Here is a 21,018-nt window from a genome sequence, read left to right on the forward strand (position 1 = left end):
TTTCAACTTGCAGCCCCAGTGAATTGCCCAGGGCCTGCCACGGAGCGTGTATTCAACAAACCAAGCTGAATGATAATGATGATACAACAGACATTTATGGAGTGCTCTATGCCAGACACCGTTCCACGTGCTTTACTGTATTTTGTCAGTTAATTCCGCCAATAAACCTGTGAGGCAGAGACTGTTGTTACCCATTTTACAGATGAGATAACTAAAGCAAAGAAATGAAGCAACTTCCCAAGGTCACATGGCTAACAGATGGCAGAACCAGGATTCAGACCCAGGCAATCCAAGTCTACAGCCCTCACCTCCATCAGAAGACAACGTATGTATTTATCGGACATTGCTGTTAAGGGCCCTGAAGAGGCTTTTTCAAACTGCCCTGATGCCATAATATTATTCTGCCAACAACTGTATCAGCATGTTACCATTAAGACTGAAACAGGCCTGCATCAGGGCACCTGGGTGGCTCAGGTGCTTAAGGGTCAAACTCTTTGATTTATGCTCAGGTCACGATCTCACGGTTCGTGAGATCGAGCCCTGCATCAGGCTCTACACTGACAGCAAGGAACCTGCTTGGGATTCTCCCTCTCTCTCTCTGTCTCTCTGCCCTTCCCCTGTGCATGTGCACGTGTGTGCATATGTTTTCTCTCTCAAAAACTGAAGGAAGCCCGTTTCAGTAAGTATCTAGGACAACATAATGGCGTAAAAAGGACATGATGAAAAGTAATAGAGGGGTGACTGGGGGGCTTCGTCAGTTAAGTGGCCGCCTCTTGATTTCAGCTCAGGTCATGATCTTGCGGTTCATGAGATCAAGCACCGAGGTGGGCTCTGTGCCGAGAGCATGGAGCCTGCTTGGAATTCTCTCTCTCTCTCTGCCCTTCCCCATTTGTGCTCTCTCTTTCAAAATAAATAAATAAACATTAAAAAAAAAAAAAGCAACAGAGAAACTTCCAAAGAAATACCAACAAATCTAAGGCCTCAATATCCTCATGTATTTGAAGCAACAAGGATGAAACTTGCCTAAAGTGTTACAGGGGCCCTGGGAGGGAGATGTGAGCACACCTGCTGTCCAGGCAGAAACTCTCTCTCCATCAGCTCTGCCAGGAACATGGTGACCAGCCTCAGGCCTGTGTCACAGGCCACCTGTCTCCTTCACAGAAAGGTGGAGGTAGGTAATCCCTAAATGGGTCACTCGCTTCTCTCTGGGGCCCTAAAAATTTTTCAGGGGGTGTTTCTAAGTTGCTCCGTGACAGCTATGAGATGTTGCCTGGCATGAGGGAGGATGTAGCAGCCGGCTCGAATTACCCCCTGATCTGGCAAGTCCCCTGACCTGGGGAATGGGTCAGTACCTCCACCCTCACCCGGCATGCTGGGGGGAGGGCCTGTTGCTATTCCTCCTCTGTTTCTACGGGCCTGCCACCATGCCGTCGTGCCGCTGGTCCAAGTAAATACATCAAACCTCGGATAGCCAGTAACTTTTTCAGTGAGCGTTCCGCAAGATGAGCAAACATTTTTAATAAGTTTTAACTTGATAAATGAGCGATGTCTTGCAATGTGAGTGGTATGTGATGCAGAACGTCGCATGACCACAACTGAGCCAACAGTTCTTGAAACTTGCTTCCATATGCGAGTGCTTTGGATTACAAGCATGTTCCCGGAATGAATTATGCTAGCACACAAGGGTTTACTGTACTTGCTAACTGACTCTACACGCAACATGCGATCGATAACGTCGCCGAGAGAGGCTCCAGGAGGGAACACACGAACTGCACAATGGATCCTGATATCCATGGATGGGTTTTCGGCAGCTGGAACCGAAATCAGTGGCCTGCAGTGGTCTGGGATAGTCACGCGAGGTCTGTCTACAGCAAGGTGTTCACAAGACGGGATTCAAAGGGAGGGAGAGGCAGCAACAGACAGACTGATGAATTTTCTTTTCCTTAACAATGTAGTTAAATCGATTTATAGGCCTCCTTTGTCAAATCTCAGATTTGAGATAATTAAAAAAACTTTTTTTTAGGGGCGCCTGGGTGGCTCAGTCGGTTGAGCGTCTGACTTCGGCTCAGGTCATGATCTCGCAGTCCGTGAGTTCGAGCCCCGCGTCGGGCTCTGTGCTGACGGCTCAGAGCCTGGAGCCTGCTTTGGATTCTGTGTCTCCCTCCCTCTCTGCCCCTTCCCCGCTCATGCTCTGTCTCTCTCGTGTCAAAAATAAACATTAAAAAATTAAAATCAAATAAATTTTTTTTAATGTTTATTTTGAGGGGAGAGGGGCAGAGAGGGAAGGAGACAGGGGATCCCAAGCAGGCTCTGTGCTGATAGCGGAGAACCCAATGACGAGCGGCTTGAACTCATGAATTGCGAGATTATGACCTGACCTGAAGTCAGATGCTTAACCGACTGAGCCACCCAGGGGCCCCTCAGATTTGAGATAGTTTATAATGAGGTTAGTAAACGATTAGTTAGTAATGACCAAAAGGGTTTACACAATTATTGCGAGATTATGAAGCGCTTAGCTTTGAGCTTCCTGGCAGCCAGGGACAGAAAGAGACAAGCTACGCCTTCCAGCTTTAAGCAGCTTCCGGGAGACAGACATTGTCCCAGATCTAAATGTTAACAGGAATCCCTCGGGATTCCTGAAGAAGCTCACAGGATGAGGCACTGAAATGGATTTGCAAAGGGAAAGGAAGAAGTGATGAAATTGGAGGGTGGGGTGGGGCAGGGAGGGAGACCGGCACCAAGATAAGAGTTTCTGAGTCCAGGCACTCAGAGCCTCTCTGGACCTCTTAAGTGTTTCAGGAACACAAGAAGCTCCTTGATGACATCACATCCTCTTAGAGCGAGCAAGGAGAGGGCACCAGATACCAAACACCGATCTGACTTGTGCTCTGCCCACACCCTGTGACCTCTAGGCCAGCACCCCTGCCAAGTGAGGCCCCTTTGGCCTCTTTCTCTCTCCTTCTAGGCCTGTCCTTTTTACCCCATTCCCCATGGGAACCTCACCTCCAAGGCGGCCATTCACACCTTTGTGCGCCATTTCCCTCTTCCCTTTTCTGCTCAAGCTCTACATGGACCCATTTCCTACTGTGTTGGAGGAAATGATTGCTAAATGGTCCAGAAAGCTGGGGGTGGTTGCAACTGTTCAACTGCAATTGTTACAACTGCAGGAAGAATTTCAAAGCTGGAAGCGGTCTGTTAACTGCTTGCGGAAGACTGTGAGAGACTTTTTGTCTTTAATTATAAACCCAGCAATACTAACAAACCCAAATGGGAAACAATGCATACGTTGTTATATGTTGTTTATAACCTTTGCATATAGGTTCTCCTGCAGGACCGTATACAACACGAATTCCTGAGATACAAAACATTATAATCCTGTTAGGGAACTCCTTAGACCCCTCAGTGACACCTTTCTAAAAACAGACTCCCCCTGCAGTGTTAGCAAGGAGCCCCGGGTTGATCTGTTTTCAGTGTGAGATCTAGGCTCCCAACTCGGCCCCAGGGCCTCCCACTCTCTCTGTACACACCGGGTTTTGCATAACATGTCATGTGCTGGGAGGGGAAAGGCAGGTGAGATGGGGCATGTATTTAGGACACGTTTGAGTTGCTTCATTTTGGGGCCCAGTTTTCTTTGGGGCCACTAGCGAAACACACGAATGAGCAGCAGACTGGTGTTTGGGGAATAGTCTTTGGTTCTCATTCATTTGGGATCGGAAGCCATGAGAACCATTCGCTCCTGCATCCAAGTGCAAGGGGCTAGACCGGGGAGATCCCTGGAGAGGCCACGCAAGTCAATATGCGGTAAAAGGACACAGGCGTGAATGCCAGGGCAGAAGCCTTCCAGCTGCCCTCCTCCTGACATCCAGTTCCCTGACTCACATGCCTTCTAGACACCAATGACCTCAACCCTGCTGTTTGATCCTGACCCTCCACCTGGCTACCTACTGCTTACCTGGCATCTCTGCTCATGTGTAATACACAGTTGGCCAGAACAGAAGCTTTGATTTTCTCTCCAAATCTGTTCTCCTAGATGTTCCCATTTACTCAATGGCACCAATAATCCCCTAGAGCTGCTCAAGCGAAGGCTCTGGACGGCACACTGTCCAGTCCCTCTCCATTCGGTCAATCAACCCTTCTGCACAGAGCTTCTCAGACCTAGCTGAACACAAGGGACACCTGGGAGCTTTAAAAGCACCCCAACACCCAGGGCTCGCCCCAAACCAATCAGAGCAGAATCTCTGGGGCGGGGCCCGGGCACCGGTACTCTTTCAAAGCTCCCTAAAGTAGTCCATGTGTAGCCAGGTTTGAGATCAGTGGCTTAAAACATACTCCAAATCCAATAGCTTCTGCCCAGATTCACAGCTTCCATTTGGTCTGAGCCACTACCCCGTCCTGTGTGGGCCACTGCAATCCCGGTCATCTTCCTGGGTCCTCTGCCCCACCTCCATCACAAGCACAAGGCACTGTCGTTTTAAAAATCAGGTTATGCCGGGGGCGCCTAGGTGGCTCAGTCGGTTAACTGTCCAACTTCGACTCAGGTCATGATCTCGTAGTTCATGGTTTGAGCCCCGCGTTGGGCTCTGTGCGACAGCCCGGAGCCCGCTTCGGATTCTGTGTCTCCTCTCTCTCTCTGCTCTGCCCCTCCCCTGCTCGTACTCTCTTTCCCTGTCTCTCAAAATTAAATAAACATTAAAAAAAAAAAAATCAGGTTACATCATGCCTCTCTGCTGGCTTCCTGCTGCATTTAGGGGTAAAGACCAAAGCTTTCGTGAGGCCCTCAGGGTCCTGCCCAATCTGGCTTCTATCCACCTCTTCTGGCTCCTCTTGCCCCGACTCACCACGCTTTGGTCACCCAGGTCTTAGTCCTGTTCCTCAAACACCCCAAGCACGCGCCCACCTCTGGGCCTTTGCACCTGCTCTCTCCTCTTCCCAGAAGGCTCTGCCCTCAAAGCTTCGTTTGCCTGACTCACAGCTTCGTGGTTTCAGCCAGGTGGCACTGCTCTGAGGTCTTCTCAGACTCCCTTCAGGTAAAGAAGGCCCCCTGCGCCGCAGAAAAGTCACTGCCACATCACCCTCGGTCACACCCTTCGATTGTCTCTAAACACTCATCGCTGTTTGAAATTCCCTCGTTTCTCATATGTCTTCACTGCCTGACCCCTGTGCCGGGACTCGAGCTTCAGGCGGGCAGGGGCGTCTGGTCTGACTTGCTCACGGCTGTGTCCATTGCTCAGAAAGGACCTTTCACAGAGGAGGCACTCAATGCACATGCCATTCATTGGATCCCATCCCGCGGTGCCCCCAGGGCTCCTCCTCACCACTGCCAGAGTGATCCCTGTAAAATGACACCTGCATCTTGCCACTTTTTTTTTTTTTTTTAAATGTGCATTTATTTTTGAGAGAGAGACGGAGACACAGAATCCGAAGCAGGCTCCGGGCTCCGAGCTGTCAGCACAGAGCCCAATGCGGGGCTCGAACTCACAACCGTGAGATCGTGACCTGGGCCGAAGTCCGACGCTTAACTGACTAAGCCACCCAGGCATCCTGCCACTCTTTTATTTAAAATCCTCAGGGGCTCTAGACTGCCCCTCGTCACCCAACTGCTTTGGCACTCCGCCCACACCGCCAGCCCAAACCTATCGCCCTCCTAAGTTCCCACCATTGCAAACAGCTCCTGGGGGCCTCGAGGAGCCACATGCCTGCATTCCTGTCTTCGTCCATGTTACTCTGCCTGGCACAACCATCAGTGTCCTCCCTCCCTACCGCCTGTCACCTCCCCCGACAGCATACATAGCGCTCACAAGACCTGGCTTGGGTGTGACCCCGAGCAGCCAACGCCGCCTAGACTGGTGAACGTCCCCGCCCTTGCTCTTCCATGGCAACTGGCGCTTCCCCCGCCACAGCCTCAGTCCCACAGGGCTGGCCTCATCCGTCTTCTCTAGACAGAGGGCACCCCGATCATAACCGGGCACAGGCTTCCCCTCAATTATAAACCGTTCTCCTTACGTCGCGTTTGCTTTTCCAAGAGACCTACTTTAGTACCTGTTTTTGCCAACCGAAACAAATCTGAAGAGGGTGTTTTGCTCTTAACAAAACGGCAACTGCTTCTTCGCTGTAGGTGATTCTAGCTTATGAAATGTTTCCCGGGAACTCTCTACTTCCCAGATAGCAGGGGAAATCTGAACTTGGTTTCCTTCGGGCGCCGACTGTCTGGTGACCCCGCAGATGGTCCTGGCGCGGGAAGAGGTGCTATCTGGACGCGGAACTGAGCTGCGAAAGCTGCTCTCCCCGGCGGATGGGGTAACCACCCACCACCTGAACCCGCAGGAACGGAGCCCTCTGAGAAGGGAACCAGCCCGGGACCCAGTGTCTCTAGTGTGCTTTCCCTGGGGCTCAGAGAAACAAAGTCTGTGTGCCACTGCCTTCAGCGGTGTCTTCCCTTCCTAATTTACACACACTCGTCCTACGCACTCAAACAATGAAGCCACAAGGAGGTCTTATCAAATCACGCGCTCTCACTTTCCCTACACAAGATAATGAACGGGAACAGAGGATTTAATATGCCAGGGTACACGACATTCAATGGCCACTTGCACAGCTGGTGCTTTCGCTAAGTTCCCAGGCAGAACACCACCGCTTTCCCCACAGATATTCACCAAGAGGCACTTGCTGCGGCCTGAAACAGGCTTGTCCAGCTTTCAGGAAAAGGCGAGCCTCGCCCAAACAAAGTGAAGGCCAGTTTCCGTGCAGGTTCCTGGAATTGGGATATGGCTTTAATTCGAGAGCACCTAGCTGCAGTCCTGTCTTCACCGGGAAGCCCCGGCCTGACCAACCCCCCCGGCCCCCGAGCATGCTTGCCACTCTGATGACCGCCCCCAGTCCGCCATGCTTATTGCGGGGAGCCTTTCTAACTAGAGGCTGGATTTCACCTGGACCGGAGCTCTCCCAGAGCAGCCTCCATTAACGTCTACATCAGTATACGGACAGAATCATTCGACCAAGACGGATACGCTGTGGCACAGATGGCGTCCTCCGGGGGCCCTGAGTCCACTTCCCCACCCCAGCCCTGGCCCTCCTGATCTCCACGCGCCCAAGGTCCGGGGGAAGGAACATGCAGGCTGCGGCCATGCCAGGACCGGAGGAGCAGAGTGTGGGCTGGTCAAAACAAGCCCAGACATACTCACGGGGTCCGTCAGCATGGCCCGGCAGTGGGAAGCCAGGGCCAAGAAGGCCAGCAGGTTGAACACGATTCCGTTGATGACGCTGTACACATAGTCCTCGGGATGGAATCAGCATGACAAAGAGGACCACAAACTCCGCGTAAAGGACCAGGAAACCAGGTGACAATGGCACAGGCAATGCCACAGCCCGTCGCGGATAAACCACATGGTTCCCACAGGACCGGGGTGGGGAGGTGGGACGCACTTCTCCGGCTGGAGGTATTCTGGCTTCCGCTCAATGTCTCGGAAGTGGTGGGTGGGGATAAGCATCATAAGCTATTCTGTCCATACTGGCATCTGGAAGAGAAGAAGAACCCAGAAATTTGGTGTTGTCTTGTTATCAAGGAGACCTGACAAAATTATCTTTCCAAAGTGAGCCATGAGTGTCGATGGTGCGAACTTCCTGCAGGAATGCCGCCTAAAACCTTCTGTTCATTTAAAATGTGAGTTCTTGGGGCGCCTGGGTGGCTCAGTCGGTTGAGCGTCCGACTTCGGCTCAGGTCCACGATCTCGCGGTCCGTGAGTTCGAGCCCCACGTCGGGCTCTGGGCTGATGGCTCAGAGCCTGGAGCCTACTTCGATTCTGTGTCTCCCTCTCTCTTGCCCCTCCCCCGTTCATGCTCTGTCTCTCTCTGTCTCAAAAATAAATAAATGTTAAAAAAAAAAATTTAAAATGTGAGTTCTTGGGGCGCCTGGATGGCTCAGTTGACTGAGCGTCCGACTTCGGCTCAGCTCACGATCTCGTGATTCGTGAGTTCCAGCCCTGCGTCAGGCTCTGTGCTGACGGCTCAGAACCCGGAGCCTGCTTCGGATTCTATGTCTCTCTCTCCTCTGTCCCTCCCCCACTTTCTCTCTCTCTAAAAAGTAGATAAACATAAAAAAAATAATAATAATTAAATAAATAAATAAAATGTGAGTTCTTGGGGCACCTGGCCGCTAGAGCATGGTGACTCCTGATCTTGGGGTTGTGAGTCTGGGCCCCACACTGGGCACTGAGTTTCCTTTAAAAAAAAAAAAAAAAAAGTGAGTTCTCAGCTCTCTTCCCTATTCTGAGAGTTAACTTAGCCTTTGCAAAATAGGGCCACCTTGCCCAAAGCCTTCGCATGACAGATATGAAAAGGGAGCCTTTGAAGGGCAAATGCCTCACCCAAGGTCAGCCAGACCAACAGCTACACACAGGACACCAGCTCAGAAGTGGGACTAGAACGCGGATCTCTCCATTTGTTAGGGGTCTGCTGGGAAGACAGTGTCTCAACAGGATTATATTCCACTTGTGACTTCAAAAGGCAAGATGGGGCACAGAGTGCCAAGCACTCTGGGAAAACTCTTCAGCGTTAGCACTGCTGCCTCTACACCAAGGACAAACCCAGAGACTGATGTTGAGGCTGTCTGCGGTTAACAGGGATGAGCAGAACGAGAGTACCTGCTTCCCCAGGACCAGGCTTAAGCTGCAACCATTAAGTTGCAGTCTAACTTACGGGGGCGGGGGGGGCGCCTGGGTGGCTTAGTCAGTTGAGGGTCTGACTTCAGTTTCAGGTCATGATCTCATGGTTCATGGGTTCGAGCCCCACATGGGGCTCTGTGCTAATAATAGCTTGGAGCTTGGAGCCTGCTTCAGATTCTGCGTCTCCCTCTCTCTCTGCCCCTCCCCCACTCGTTCTCTCTCTCTCTGTCTCTCAAAAATGAATAACATTAAAATTAAAAAAAAAAAGACATGCTAACTTACTACTGCATTAGCTGATGGTAAAGGCAAAACCTAGATAGGGAAGGTTCTCGAAACAAACCAGGCTTTTTAATCCTAGGCCAAAACGGTTGATTTTCCGGGAATAAGAGACTCCCTTAGCTCTGCCCTCTTGGGTGACGGGGTCAAGTGGAGAATGTTGGACAATGAGTCCAACAATGTGTCCGCACCGCCTGGCTATGGGCTCCATGAGCCTTGGTCGCCTCACCTGCCTCCTCACCCCAGCCTCCTCGTCAAAGGGCTGGTGTGAGGGGCCGATGGAGCAGGAGGTGCCCGTGATGAATCCCATAGCCTGGAATAGCCTACACACCACGCACGTATTGTCTCTAGGAAAGACGTCCATTCCCTTCCTAAACAAGCGCTGAGCACACGCCCCTTTTTCCTAACGGCTGCAGCTCGTGTCTCTGGAGACAGCAATGAAATAGCTAAGGATCGATAATGAAGTCTGTCTGTCCACGGCACGCGCCACAAAACATAGCAAGTACAGATTTCCCTCCTCCGGTTCTTTATCGTACACGTGGCGGCCTGTTGCATCACCGGATGGGTTTCTCAGTCAGAACCTGTGCCAGCGGGGGGCTGACCCTGATGGCAGGGCCGCGGAGAAGCCGCCGTAGCACAGTCCGCAGCACAGCAAAGGACATCTTGGTCCTCTGAGAACGCTACTTCACTTCGTAGCAGAGGAAATCGTTCAAAAGCAGCACTGGCGACGTGGGTTTTTCTGAAGACCGTGGCTCTAAAGGGCAAGTGCAGGGGCGCCTGGGTGGCGCAGTCGGTTAAGCGTCCGACTTCAGCCAGGTCACGATCTCGCGGTCCGTGAGTTCGAGCCCCCGCGTCAGGCTCTGGGCTGATGGCTCAGAGCCTGGAGCCTGTTTCCGATTCTGTGTCTCCGTCTCTCTCTGCCCCTCCCCCGTTCATGCTCTGTCTCTCTCTGTCCCAAAAATAAAAAAAAAAAACGTTGAAAAAAAAATTAAAAAAAAAAATAAAATAAAAAAAATAAGGGCAAGTGCAAACTTGCAACGGTTGTGTTGGCTTTTTCTCACCCTTTGCTTTCTGCCTCCACTGCCTGCTTCCCCCACAGAGAAAGAGCATCTGGACTGAATACGCTACCATCATGACGAGTACGGATGTGTCTAGAAAGCTGAGAGGGGACAGCAGTAACTACTACTCAAAATGACAGACGTTTCTGGAGTCAAACGTTGCACAGACTAATAATGAAGAACAAGGCCAGGGCCTCCCCGCCCAGCATGGCGGAGAATTAGTGGCCGAAAGGCAGCTAAACGCGTAGTGTGTATTTGTCCAAAGCAACATCGACTCAACAAATACTCAAGAGGGACTATCACATGCTGGGTACCCTATGCTGGGAGCTGAGGAAAGAGAAGTCGCAACACACAGGGAATGACCGTCCCAAGTATGAGTAAGAGCAGCAGTTCCCAAGAGGCCACCAACCAGAATCTTCTAACAAAGCAAGCCAGTGCTGTCCACAAGACAATGGCAATCAGTGTTGCCAGTGACAACTCAGAGGCGTCAAAGATGCAAGTATACCTTCTGAAGCACCACACGGAAGGGCAGCAGGAGCTCGTAGACAGGGATGTCTAGGACTCGACCTGGGCCCAGCAAATTCTAACATTCCAAGCTCCGCTCAACCCAAAGCCAACAGGTGGAAGGCTGAAATCCCATGAAATCCCACAGCGATTCGAAAAGCTGATCAAAGCTCCCCATTTTGACAATGCCCATGTTATTCCCTTGGTTTTTCCTGCTGCCGTACAGATTTGTGGGTACTCAGGCTCTAAAACCAATAAAGTGTATTGGACCATAGCCATGCCATTTGGACACATACTATGTCTGCTCTTGCACTGCATTGGCACGCTGAGCAGCTGTGAGGGAGGCTGGCTGACCGGCAAGCTGGAGTATTTACTCTCTAGCTCTGTGCAGAAGTTTGCTGACCTACGGTTTCAGCCGTGTTAGCCACCCACTGAGCAGCTCAGTGTGACACTGGTGGTCGGTCACAACTCACCCCCACCCCTCCAACATCTGTTGGCAGCATAACCTGTCCTCTGCAGCTCTGAGCGTCAGCTCACCTTGTGGACTCCATCAAACTCTTCAATGATCAGAAAGGCGTGTGTGTGTTTTTATAAATGTTTTATCCATTTTTGGGGCACCTGGGTGGCTCGTCGGTTCAAGCGGTCCGACGTCAGCTCAGGTCACGATCTCGCGGTCCGTGAGTTTAGAGCCCCGCGTCGGCTCTGTGCTGACAGCTCAGAGCCTGGAGCCTGCTTCCGGTTCTGTGTCTCCCTCTCTCTCTGCCCCTCCCCCGTTCATGCTCTGTCTCTGTCTCAAAAATAAATAAACGTTTTAAAAAAAAATAAATGTTTATCCATTTTTGAGAGAGAGAGGGAGACACAGAACCGGAAGCAGGCTCCACACTCTGAGCTGTCAGCACAGAGCCCGACGCGGGCTCAAACTCATGAACCGGGAGATCGTGACCTGAGCTGACATCGGACGCTTGACCGACTGAGCCACCCAGGCACCCCAAGGTGTGAATTTTTGAAATGCACGATCACTGCAAATAATTTAGAACGATGCTCCTGTTCAGATATTTCCAGTGATGAAATTATGCTCACAGTATATTTGGACTAGTTGACCGTATTCTGTCCTCTGACAGTTACTCATTCTTGACTACACAAATGGCAACGTGAGTAAACTGGGGTGATGTTTCGTATGTGTGATTGTGCTGAGGAATAGGCCTTTCCGCAGAAGTAAATTTCCCGGTAACCACGTTTAACCCACGTTTTAAACCTTAGGAGTGTTAAGACAGAAATGAAAAATAAAAATGCAAGTAAGATAAAGACAAAAAAAAAAAGCTACTGATAGCTGTCCCTGTCTTAAGTACAATAACCATCCATTTCTTGGAGTGACTTAAGGTCATTACCCAGAGCATCAATTACTGGAGTGTGTTAGGTAATGATGTCCTCAGGGGTTACAGAGATTCACTGCGGGCTCTCGGCCTCACACCAGCTGGCCTGTTCAGACTACTATAATTTTAATTCCAATGTCTCCTTTGTATGGTTGTCTTCCTGTTCCATTGCTGGCTACTGTCATTTTCTGTGTCTACAGTGGCTCCCGACAAATTGTCCATTTACGATCACTGACGGGCTGAAGGCTGGAAAACAAATGAAACTAAACCATGATTAGATTTCTTTGTAACAGAAGGGTACTCCTTTTAGGTAATAGGACTTTAGGAAGGTGCTATGTTCTCCCACCAAACAGTGCCTGTGGCTGGATGTCTTTTCATTAGCCCAGGGCCTGGCACATAGTGGCCACTTACTATGCGTGTCATTACACGATGCTGGAGTAAAATGCCTTGAGTAAAAGGCCCACCTCTGGAGGCCCCGTGTGCCTTACTTTCAGGGGCATGGCCATATTCTAGATGGTGGAGGGTGCACCAAGCAGGACTATGAAGTAGGGTGGAGGGCCATGACTCTTTCTTAAGTAACTGGAATGTTCTATCCTTAAACAATGTGGGACCAGATGTGTATAGAGGAGCTCTGTTGTCCTGTTGCCCCTTGTTGGTGAGGGACAGTCTGCGATCTGGGAAAGCACTCAGCCAAGGGCACACCAGGCAGAGCTAGACACACCAAGTGTTGGCCTGAAGGTCACACTCAACCCACACTTTAGAGTCTCAAAATACCCTGCTCAAAACCAATCAAGGCATACTGCTATAAAAAGTGCACCTAACCCCCAGGCCCCTTAAGAGCAATGCAGTAGTGTGCCAGTAAGGATTTGTTCCTTCAGTGAGCCAACTGAGAATCTGAGAAACACGGGGGAAAACTCACCTGGAGCAAACTGCACACCTTCCCTTCACTCTACCTCTGAAGACAACACTCGAAAAGCCAAACACTGACCTCTTTTCCTTTTCTAGTTTGAATTGGGGAACTCTAATCCTTGGGGGTGAGAAGTGGCTCTTTGCCCATAACCTACTCCCCACGTGAGAGTCCTTGCTTGCAAGAGTTGGGGCAGACTGTTTGCTCGGGCCTCTGGGGCGCGCACGAAGTGTTTGCTCAGACCTCTGGGGCGCACACGCAAGGAGGCTGGTGGGGGGGGAGGCTTCAATCCTGCCTGCCAGCTCATGCCCTCGGAGGGGCAGCCTCCTCCATTCTCCCTCTCCACCCCTTTCATCTCATTCCTTTGCCCTGTTTACCCTCTTAACTCTGTCTTCAATTCAATTTGTTTCGATTCAGAAAGATATTCATGGAGCAGCCACTATATGTAAGGAACTATGCAGGGGGCTCCCACACAAGGGATGGTGAGGGCAATAATGTGTGTGTGCTGCCCTGTTCGGGCCCAGCCATTCTTCTCTCCCAGCTCCCATCTGCTAAGGCCAGTCTTATTTGCTCTGTTCTATTAACCTGCAGGTCCCATTTCGTTTAGCATTGGAGCCTGGTATCTCATGAGTTTATGCTCAAATCAGTACTTCTTGAGTGAATAGATACAGAAACTACACAGACCCACCCCACAACGATCCTAACACGCAGGTTTCTAATGAACAGCACAATGGAGAGGCAAACAGCACCACCCCAAAGCAAACAAAGCCCAGAAGTGAGATAAATAGGGCTTTCTCGCGGCCAGGACATCTAAAGGGAGGGGCTCTGAGCAGGCCACGGAGCCAGGTGAAGTGTTCTGCCCAAAGGCAGGGGGAGTGGCGATGCAGCCCGGGGGAGCCCGGATGTCCAGGGTGCTGTGCATGAGTGTGCACACACTCAGAGTCCACCAGAGGCCAAAGAGCCCAGAGAGGCACTCAGGCAACAGGTGAGAGTTCCAGCTGGGTGGAAGGAGGTTTTCTGTTCCTCTTCCATGTTGTTTCTGAAGGAAGACTGAAAACAGTGATCATTTTGCAATTTTAATTATAGTAATTGTGTTGTGTTTTTTTTGCCAAGGGTTCTGTAGCATTAAAAAAGAGTTGGCTTGTCCACACGTGATCCAGGCCTGAAGTAAGTATTCTTCCGCCTGGCAGAGGAGTGCAGCGAGGCCCAGAAAGGCAGAGGGACTAAGCCCTGGGGGTAAGGAAGTCCGAGGTGGATTCACAGAAGCAGAGGACTTCTGAGGCTCCCTAGAGCTAGAGATCCACGCGAGAAGGAAGATGCACTGGCCGAATGACCATCTGAGCTCTGTCGGGGGCAGTGTGGGGTAAATCTAAGGAAATCCTCTAGCCTTCCTTCTTAGACTTTCAGAAACAAAAAGCAAGAAATGACTGAAATCAGCGTTAATTCCCCGAAACAAAAACAAAAACACACGCCACTGCATCTGGTCCGGAGAACCGCCTCCAGATCCACCAATAACTCACGTGCTTCATTATCCCTGACCACAAGTGTGCCCTTCCACTCACCCAGACAGGCAGACACAAACGTGGTTAGTGAAACACAGCCCGGGGCCCTACAAGCCCCAGGGACTGGGGGTGTGGCGTTGGCTTTGCGGGGATGCCACTTATGACTCAGTTCCCGTGCTGCCCATCCACAGCGGAGCCACACCAAAGGGGTCTGAGAGGCTGATGCTAAGGCCAAGTTCACAGGCCCCATCTCCCCCGTGGCCCATCTGCAGGTTGACCATCAGCGATGGGAAGAGTCCGGATCTAGTGCCTGGACTTAATCATCGTTTGTCGAAGGAGGAGCAAATCCTTATAAATCCATCACGTGACCTAAGACAACTGACCCAAAGCCCAGGCTTATGCGCCAGGATCAAAGCCATGACATCCAAGTTCTGTGATGGATGCATCAGAGTCCCCAAACTCAACTGTTCTCAACCCAACAAGGGTCCCCGGGACGGCAGATCCTCTCAGATTGCCAACTTCACCGGCTTTCATGACGTAAGATCCTATACTGAGAACTATGGATCAGCGGAGCTAGATCTAAAATCCTTAGAAGCATCTCGAAGTACTTTGTGAATTTTACTTTCCTAAGACACCACACCCACTCACGTTCTCACATCCACGCATGCAGTCACCCACAGCATAGAAGAAGGTTTTGGGACTGTACGGATTTAAAGCAGCATAAACAAACCCAACCATTATGGCTTGTATGAAATATCTGTCTGCAGTCTGGCTTCATCAGCTCCAATCAGGTGCAATTTTTTTCCCTTGACATAGAGAAAAGGATCATCCAAATACTCAAAAAAAACAAATTTTTTTTTTAAAAGGATTAAGCTTTCTGGATCCCTACAAGTGGGAACTATATATAGTTGAAACTCAATTTCATCCCTCTTGAGCAGATGTCATGAACATAGCAAGGTATAGAAAACCCTTAACTAGAAGGCTTTTAGCTTAGGTCAAATTTGTTTCAGGTGAATAGTTAACATGTTAATAAATCTAGTATTATGCTGAATTGCCGTTGGGGGGGGGGGGGGTTGTCTTGTATCCTCTTGAACTTGCCCTAAATGTTGCACTCTAACTGAACCTTTTTTTTTTTTTTTTTAATTTTTTTTTCAACGTTTATTTATTTTTTGGGACAGAGAGAGGACAGAGCATGAACGGGGGAGGAGGCAGAGAGAGCGAGACACAGAATCGAAACAGGCTCCAGTCTCTGAGCCATCAGCCCAGAGCCTGACGCGGGGCTTGAACTCATGGACTGAGAGATCGTGACCTGGCTGAAGGCGGACGCTTAACCGACTGCGCCACCCAGGCGCCCCACCAACTGAACTAACTTTACTGCAGTTAAATAACTCTGTCTACCCCTACAATCCCTTAAAAGGCCCCCTGGAAGAAAGTAGCATCTTTCTGATATTCTAACCATTTTCCCTCAATTCATCTTAAACGTTAAGAAATTCATCTTAACGGGTATATCCATAACCTTCCTGGTTTAAATTCCACTGTCTCAAGAATAGGTGTCTGCCTCTTTTAGAAATTTCTCACATTTCAGAGTGATAGACTTAAAAGCGTTCAAAAGCCAGCCCTACAATTTCAAAGATGAATAAATGGTCTATATCCTAGAAGCTTTAGACAAGGAACCTGAAGCAAAGTAAAAGACGAATTAATCGGAGCTACAAATTCTCTTAATTTGTGCTAGGATCTAAAAGGGTTGCAAATTTATACCCATTTTTTATCATTTATTTTTCCTTCGAAGATTTATTTTTAAGTAAGCCCTAAACCAGTGTGGGGCTCAAACTTACAACCCTGAGATAAAAAGTTGCAAGCTCTACCGACTGAGGCAGCCAGGAGTCCCAATTTTATGCCCATTTTAGATGGTTCTCAGAAAAACAAAGATGAGCCACGATCACTATGTTTGATATATTTCATTAAAAACAAAACAAAAACCAAAATGAGTCAACTAAACTTTTTTTCCCCCAAAAGGTAAGGGTGTGGTTCAAAGGAAAGGGCCTTATCATCTGTATCACAAGCTGCCAGCCAAGGAGGGGTGTCCAGGCAGGGAAAGCACCTGGCCTGTTCTAGGTCTACACGATTTCCCTCCCTCCGTGGAGGGTCTGTCACGCTCTGCCCGCCTCTTGTCTTCTGACATACTCACCTTCAACAAAACACTTAAAGAAAACAAAACAGTAAAACATCACATCCCCAAGCCAAATCCTATAGACATTAAGTTGACGGAGAAAATCAGGTAGTGGTCAGTAAAGCTAAATTGCACCTTCCTGCCTCATACTGGCCTTTCTTTTCTTTCTTTATCTTTCTTTCTTTTCCTTCTGTCTTCTTTCTTTTCTTTTCTTTCTTCTTTTCTTTTCTTTCTTTCTTTCTTTCTTTCTATTTATTTATGATGAGAGGACAAGTAGGGGAGGTGCAAAGAGAGAGGGAGACAGAGGATCCAAGTGGGCTCTGTGTTCACAGCAGCGAGCCCGATGCGGGGCTTGAACTCACAAACCGTGAGATCATGACCTGAGCCGAAGTCTGTGCTTGACTGACTGAGCCACCCAGGTACCCCTGGCCACACCTTCTTTTAAAACCCACTTGTGTGCACACGCAGACTTCTAACAGTAGGCCTTCGTTTCAGAACAGAGTCTGGGATTTGGACAGCTCATGGGGGCTAACACTCCTTCCACTAGTTCACCACCTCGTGACTTTCTAGATCTATTAAAGAAACACATACCCGCATATAGGATGCCGTAACATAGGGCACAAACGTTGGGGATCAGTAGGAACTACACTCGTTTGGGTAACACGTTCTACGTTCTCCTTTTCTAGGTATGCTTCGTGATATGTGATGACAATGTGGAAAATTCACGAGACTTTAAACAAGACCATGCTTAAGATTAACTGATTAATAAATAAAAATCAGGGGCGCCTGGGTGGCTCAGTCAGTTAAGCGTCCGACTTCAGCTCAGGTCATGATCTCGTGGTTCGTGCGTTCCAGCCCCGCGTCGGGCTCTGTGCTGACAGCTCAGAGCCTGGAGCCTGCTTCGGATTCTGTGTCTTCCTCTCTCTCTGCCCCTCCCCTGCTCGTGTTCTCTGTCTCTCTGTCTCTCTCTCAAAAATAAATAAACATTAAAACAAATTTTTTAAATAAAATAATAAAAAATAAATAAATAAAAATCACTGTCCGGGCCAGAATTTTAGAGCTGGAAGGAACCTTAAAGACCATCTATTCGATTTTAGTCAAACTCCTTCTGTTCCATAGATGAGGAAATCGAAGCCCATTTGAGATTTTGTCGAAAATATAAGTTTTAGACAAAACATGCAGTGCTGCCTTCAGGCATGCACCAACATGAACTAAATGCCTATGATGAGGGAGGACATAGATAAAGCATTTCATTAAAAATTTTTTTTAACACATAGCCTTTCAGAAAGAGACTGTAGGAATTACCTGACCTCTTCCAAACTCTGGTTCAGCCTGTTTTTTGGGGGGTGGGTGAGAGGGAGAGAGAAAGAAAAAGAGAGAGAAAGAGAAAGAGAATCCCAAGCAGGCTCCACACTGTCAGCACAGAGCCCAACACAGGGCTTGAACTCACGAATCGTGGGCCCAAATCAAGAGTTAGATGCTCAACTAAGGCACCGAGGTGCTCCGTGGTCCAGCCCGCTCTATAGATAGGTAAAGAAATGAAGCTCTACGGGCACCTGGGTGGCTCAGTCGGTTGAGCGTCCGACTTCGGCTCAGGTCGTGATCTCACCGTTCGTGGGTTCGAGCCCTGCGTCGGGCTCTGTGCTGACAGCTCAGAGCCTGGAGCCTGCTTCAGATTCTGTCTCCTTCTCTCTCTGTCCCTCCCCCGCTCACGCTTTGTCTCGCTCTGTTTCTCAAAATAAGTAAATGTAAAACAAAAATAAAAAAAAAAAGAAATAAAGCTCCAGGAGTGAGTTCAACTTCCAAAACAATATCTAGAGAGGGGGCTAACTTCCCCTCTCGGTCTAGTGGACGGCATCTACCACTGGCTTGTGCTGGCATCTCCTTGAAGGAACTCCTTCCAGAAATCTGCAACTTAGCAGCAAACTCTTTCCAAAGGTAACAATGTATCACCAACCTAGCTACCTTCAACACGGTCGGAGTGTGTTACTCTCACTGAATGTGAACCCTTAGTAATCAGGTGCAGTGGTCTCATCTGGCCCTGAACTGCCTTCTGGCCTCTGTCCGGGTAGGCACGCGGAATGTAAGGGCAGGGCCCGGATTCTTCCTGGGTGTCTACTACTTGCCAGGCATCGGGCTGGGCGCTAGACAGGTCTCATCCTGTTTGATCTGCACATCTACTCTATCTTGTCGATATAAACCCTGGCTTTCCCATCCCCCTTTGAGATGCAGAAACCGAGGCATGGAGAGATTTGCCTAAGTTCCTATTTCTTTTTTTTTTTTTTTTTTAGTTTTTTTTTTTAAATGTTTATTTTTGACAGAGAGAAAGAGAGAGACAGACAGACAGAGCATGAGTGGGGGAGGGGCAGAGGGAGAGGGAGACACAGAATCTGAAGCAGGCTCCAGGCTCTGTGCTGACAGAGAACCCCGATGAAGGGGCTCCAACCCACAAACCGTGAGATCATGACCTGAGCCAAAGTCATGCTCAACCAACTGAGCAAGATTTTTTTTAAATTTTTTAAAAATGTTTTTATTTATTTTTGAGACAGAGACAGAGCATGAGCAGGGGAGGGGCAGAGAGAGAGGGAGACACAGAATCTGAAGAGGGCTCTAGGCTCTGAGCAGTCAGCACAGAGCCCGAAGCGGGGCTCGAACTCACGGAGTGGGAGATCGTGACCTGAGCCGAAGTCGGACGCTCAACCGACGGAGCCGCCCAGGCGCCCCGCTGAGTTCCTATTTCTGAGAAGCAGGTGACAGGGTACGCTCCCAAGCCTGCTCTCATTCCAGAGCCTGCTGTTTATGCCTCACTACAACCATTCATTTTGCCCCATGACTAGAAAACCAAAGGGAGAGGTGTGCTGGGGCCTCCACCGTGACCTTGGGGGACTTACTGTTTGGTGTCCTGCCCACACACGGTTATGAGGAGGTGGCGGTATCGGCTGGGCCACGTGTGGGGGCGTTCACAGGCGCAGGCCTGAACTTAAGCATTCTGTCCTCTCAGGTGGGGCCCTGGCTGAGCACCGGCGAACATTTGGAAGGCTGATCCTGCCTTAACCTAGGAAGCAGGAAGGATGTGAAGCTTCAGCCAGGAGAGTCACCCTAAGATTGGGTCCCTCAAACCTGCTTCTGGTGGGGAATGCTTCTTGTGGGGCCAAGTTCCAGCACGCCGCTTTTTCGGGGAGAAAGCCCCCCCATGCTAGGCAGAGACCAAGCAGCAAAGGGTCCCACCTGAGGGTGCTGAAAACGGCACCTGTCCCCACACTGTGCCATGTGCGGACAAGCAGCCACTATGACATCACCCAGGCAAGAGCTTGGCTTTTTGAAAGACTAAAAGCCAAAGCCCTTGGAGGGATCGGAGAAGAGCTACGAGAGAGAACGAGAAAACAGTCACTGCAGTGGCACCGGGCCACAAGCAGGACAGCCATTTAGCTTTCAGATGTCTGATACCACTTATCCCAGACATCAGTAAGTGCCATGCAAGAGCAGAGCCCTGGAGGAGCCCGGGACCAAGGAACAAGGCTGTCCAAATCCGTAGCCCCTGCCTACCAAGGCAACAGGCTCTCTGGCACCTATTTGAGGGCTCTGGAGACAGATGGATGCTAGTGCTAAATGAATACTGGGCTTGGAGTCAGGACGCCAGAATTCTATTCCCACTCCTACAGCTTCCTATCTCATGATCTCCGGCAAGACAGTTGCCCTCCCTGGACCTCAGTGTCTTCATCCATAACTATATATTTTTTAATGTTTATTTTTGAGGGAGAGAGAGAATGAGTGGGGGAGGGCCAGAGAGAGAGGGAGACACAGAATCTGAAGCCGGCTCCAGGCTCTGAGCTGTTAGCACAGAGCCCGATGTGGGGCTCGAACCCACGAACCATGAGATCATGACCTGAGTCGAAGTCAGACGCTTAAATAACTGAGCCACCCAGGAGCCCCAGTGCCGTCTTCTACAAAACAAGTGAGAAGACTGAGCTGATTGCTAAGATCCCTTTCAGGGTTGAGATTCTGATTCCTTTGTTCTCGTGAACAAATTCAATATTTTCATTGTGAATTTCTTGGGTTTTATATTTCTACCAAAAGCATCCCTTAACTTCCTTTCCTCGTTGTTTGTTAATATTCAAACAGAAATCCACCAATAACTGTTAGCAATCTTCCTGAGCGTGTTCAGTTTTTCAATCAAGTATGGCATGTAGGGGCACCTGGGTGGCTCAGTCGGTTGAGCGTCCGACTTCGGCTCGGGTCACGATCTCGCGGTCCGTGAGTTCGAGCCCCGCGTCGGGCTCTGTGCTGATGGCTCAGAGCCTGGATCCTGCTTCGGATTCTGTGTCTCCCTCTCTCTCTGCCCCTCCCCTGCTCATGCTCGGTCTCTCTCTGTCTCAGAAATAAATAAAACATTAAAAAAAAATTTCTTTTTTTGAAGTATGGCATGTAATTACCATTTCCTTTTGTTAATTCACTTAATTTTTTTTCAGAGTGGAAAAAGCACTATCAAAATGCATCCAAGTGGTAAAAGAGAGAAAGCTTGTAATAAATTTTATGTTATTCTTTTTAGAGAGAGAATGTGCAAATTG

General features: G+C 49.6%; 1 protein-coding gene across 1 annotated transcript in view; it reads right to left on the minus strand.

The window, feature by feature from the left end:
- ZDHHC3 (zinc finger DHHC-type palmitoyltransferase 3) overlaps positions 1-19,684 on the minus strand; it is a 53,507-nt gene extending 33,823 nt beyond the window's left edge. Inside the window, 5 exon segments of the mRNA XM_030305624.1 lie at positions 7,182-7,274; positions 7,276-7,332; positions 7,334-7,366; positions 7,368-7,514; positions 19,342-19,684. Coding sequence (XP_030161484.1) covers positions 7,182-7,274; positions 7,276-7,332; positions 7,334-7,366; positions 7,368-7,490 — 306 coding nt within the window. The 5' untranslated portion in view covers positions 7,491-7,514; positions 19,342-19,684.
- Between the last annotated feature and the right edge of the window lie 1,334 nt (positions 19,685-21,018).

Source organism: Lynx canadensis, chromosome A2, assembly GCF_007474595.2.
Source record: "Lynx canadensis isolate LIC74 chromosome A2, mLynCan4.pri.v2, whole genome shotgun sequence".
Classification (NCBI taxonomy): Eukaryota; Metazoa; Chordata; class Mammalia; order Carnivora; family Felidae; genus Lynx; species Lynx canadensis.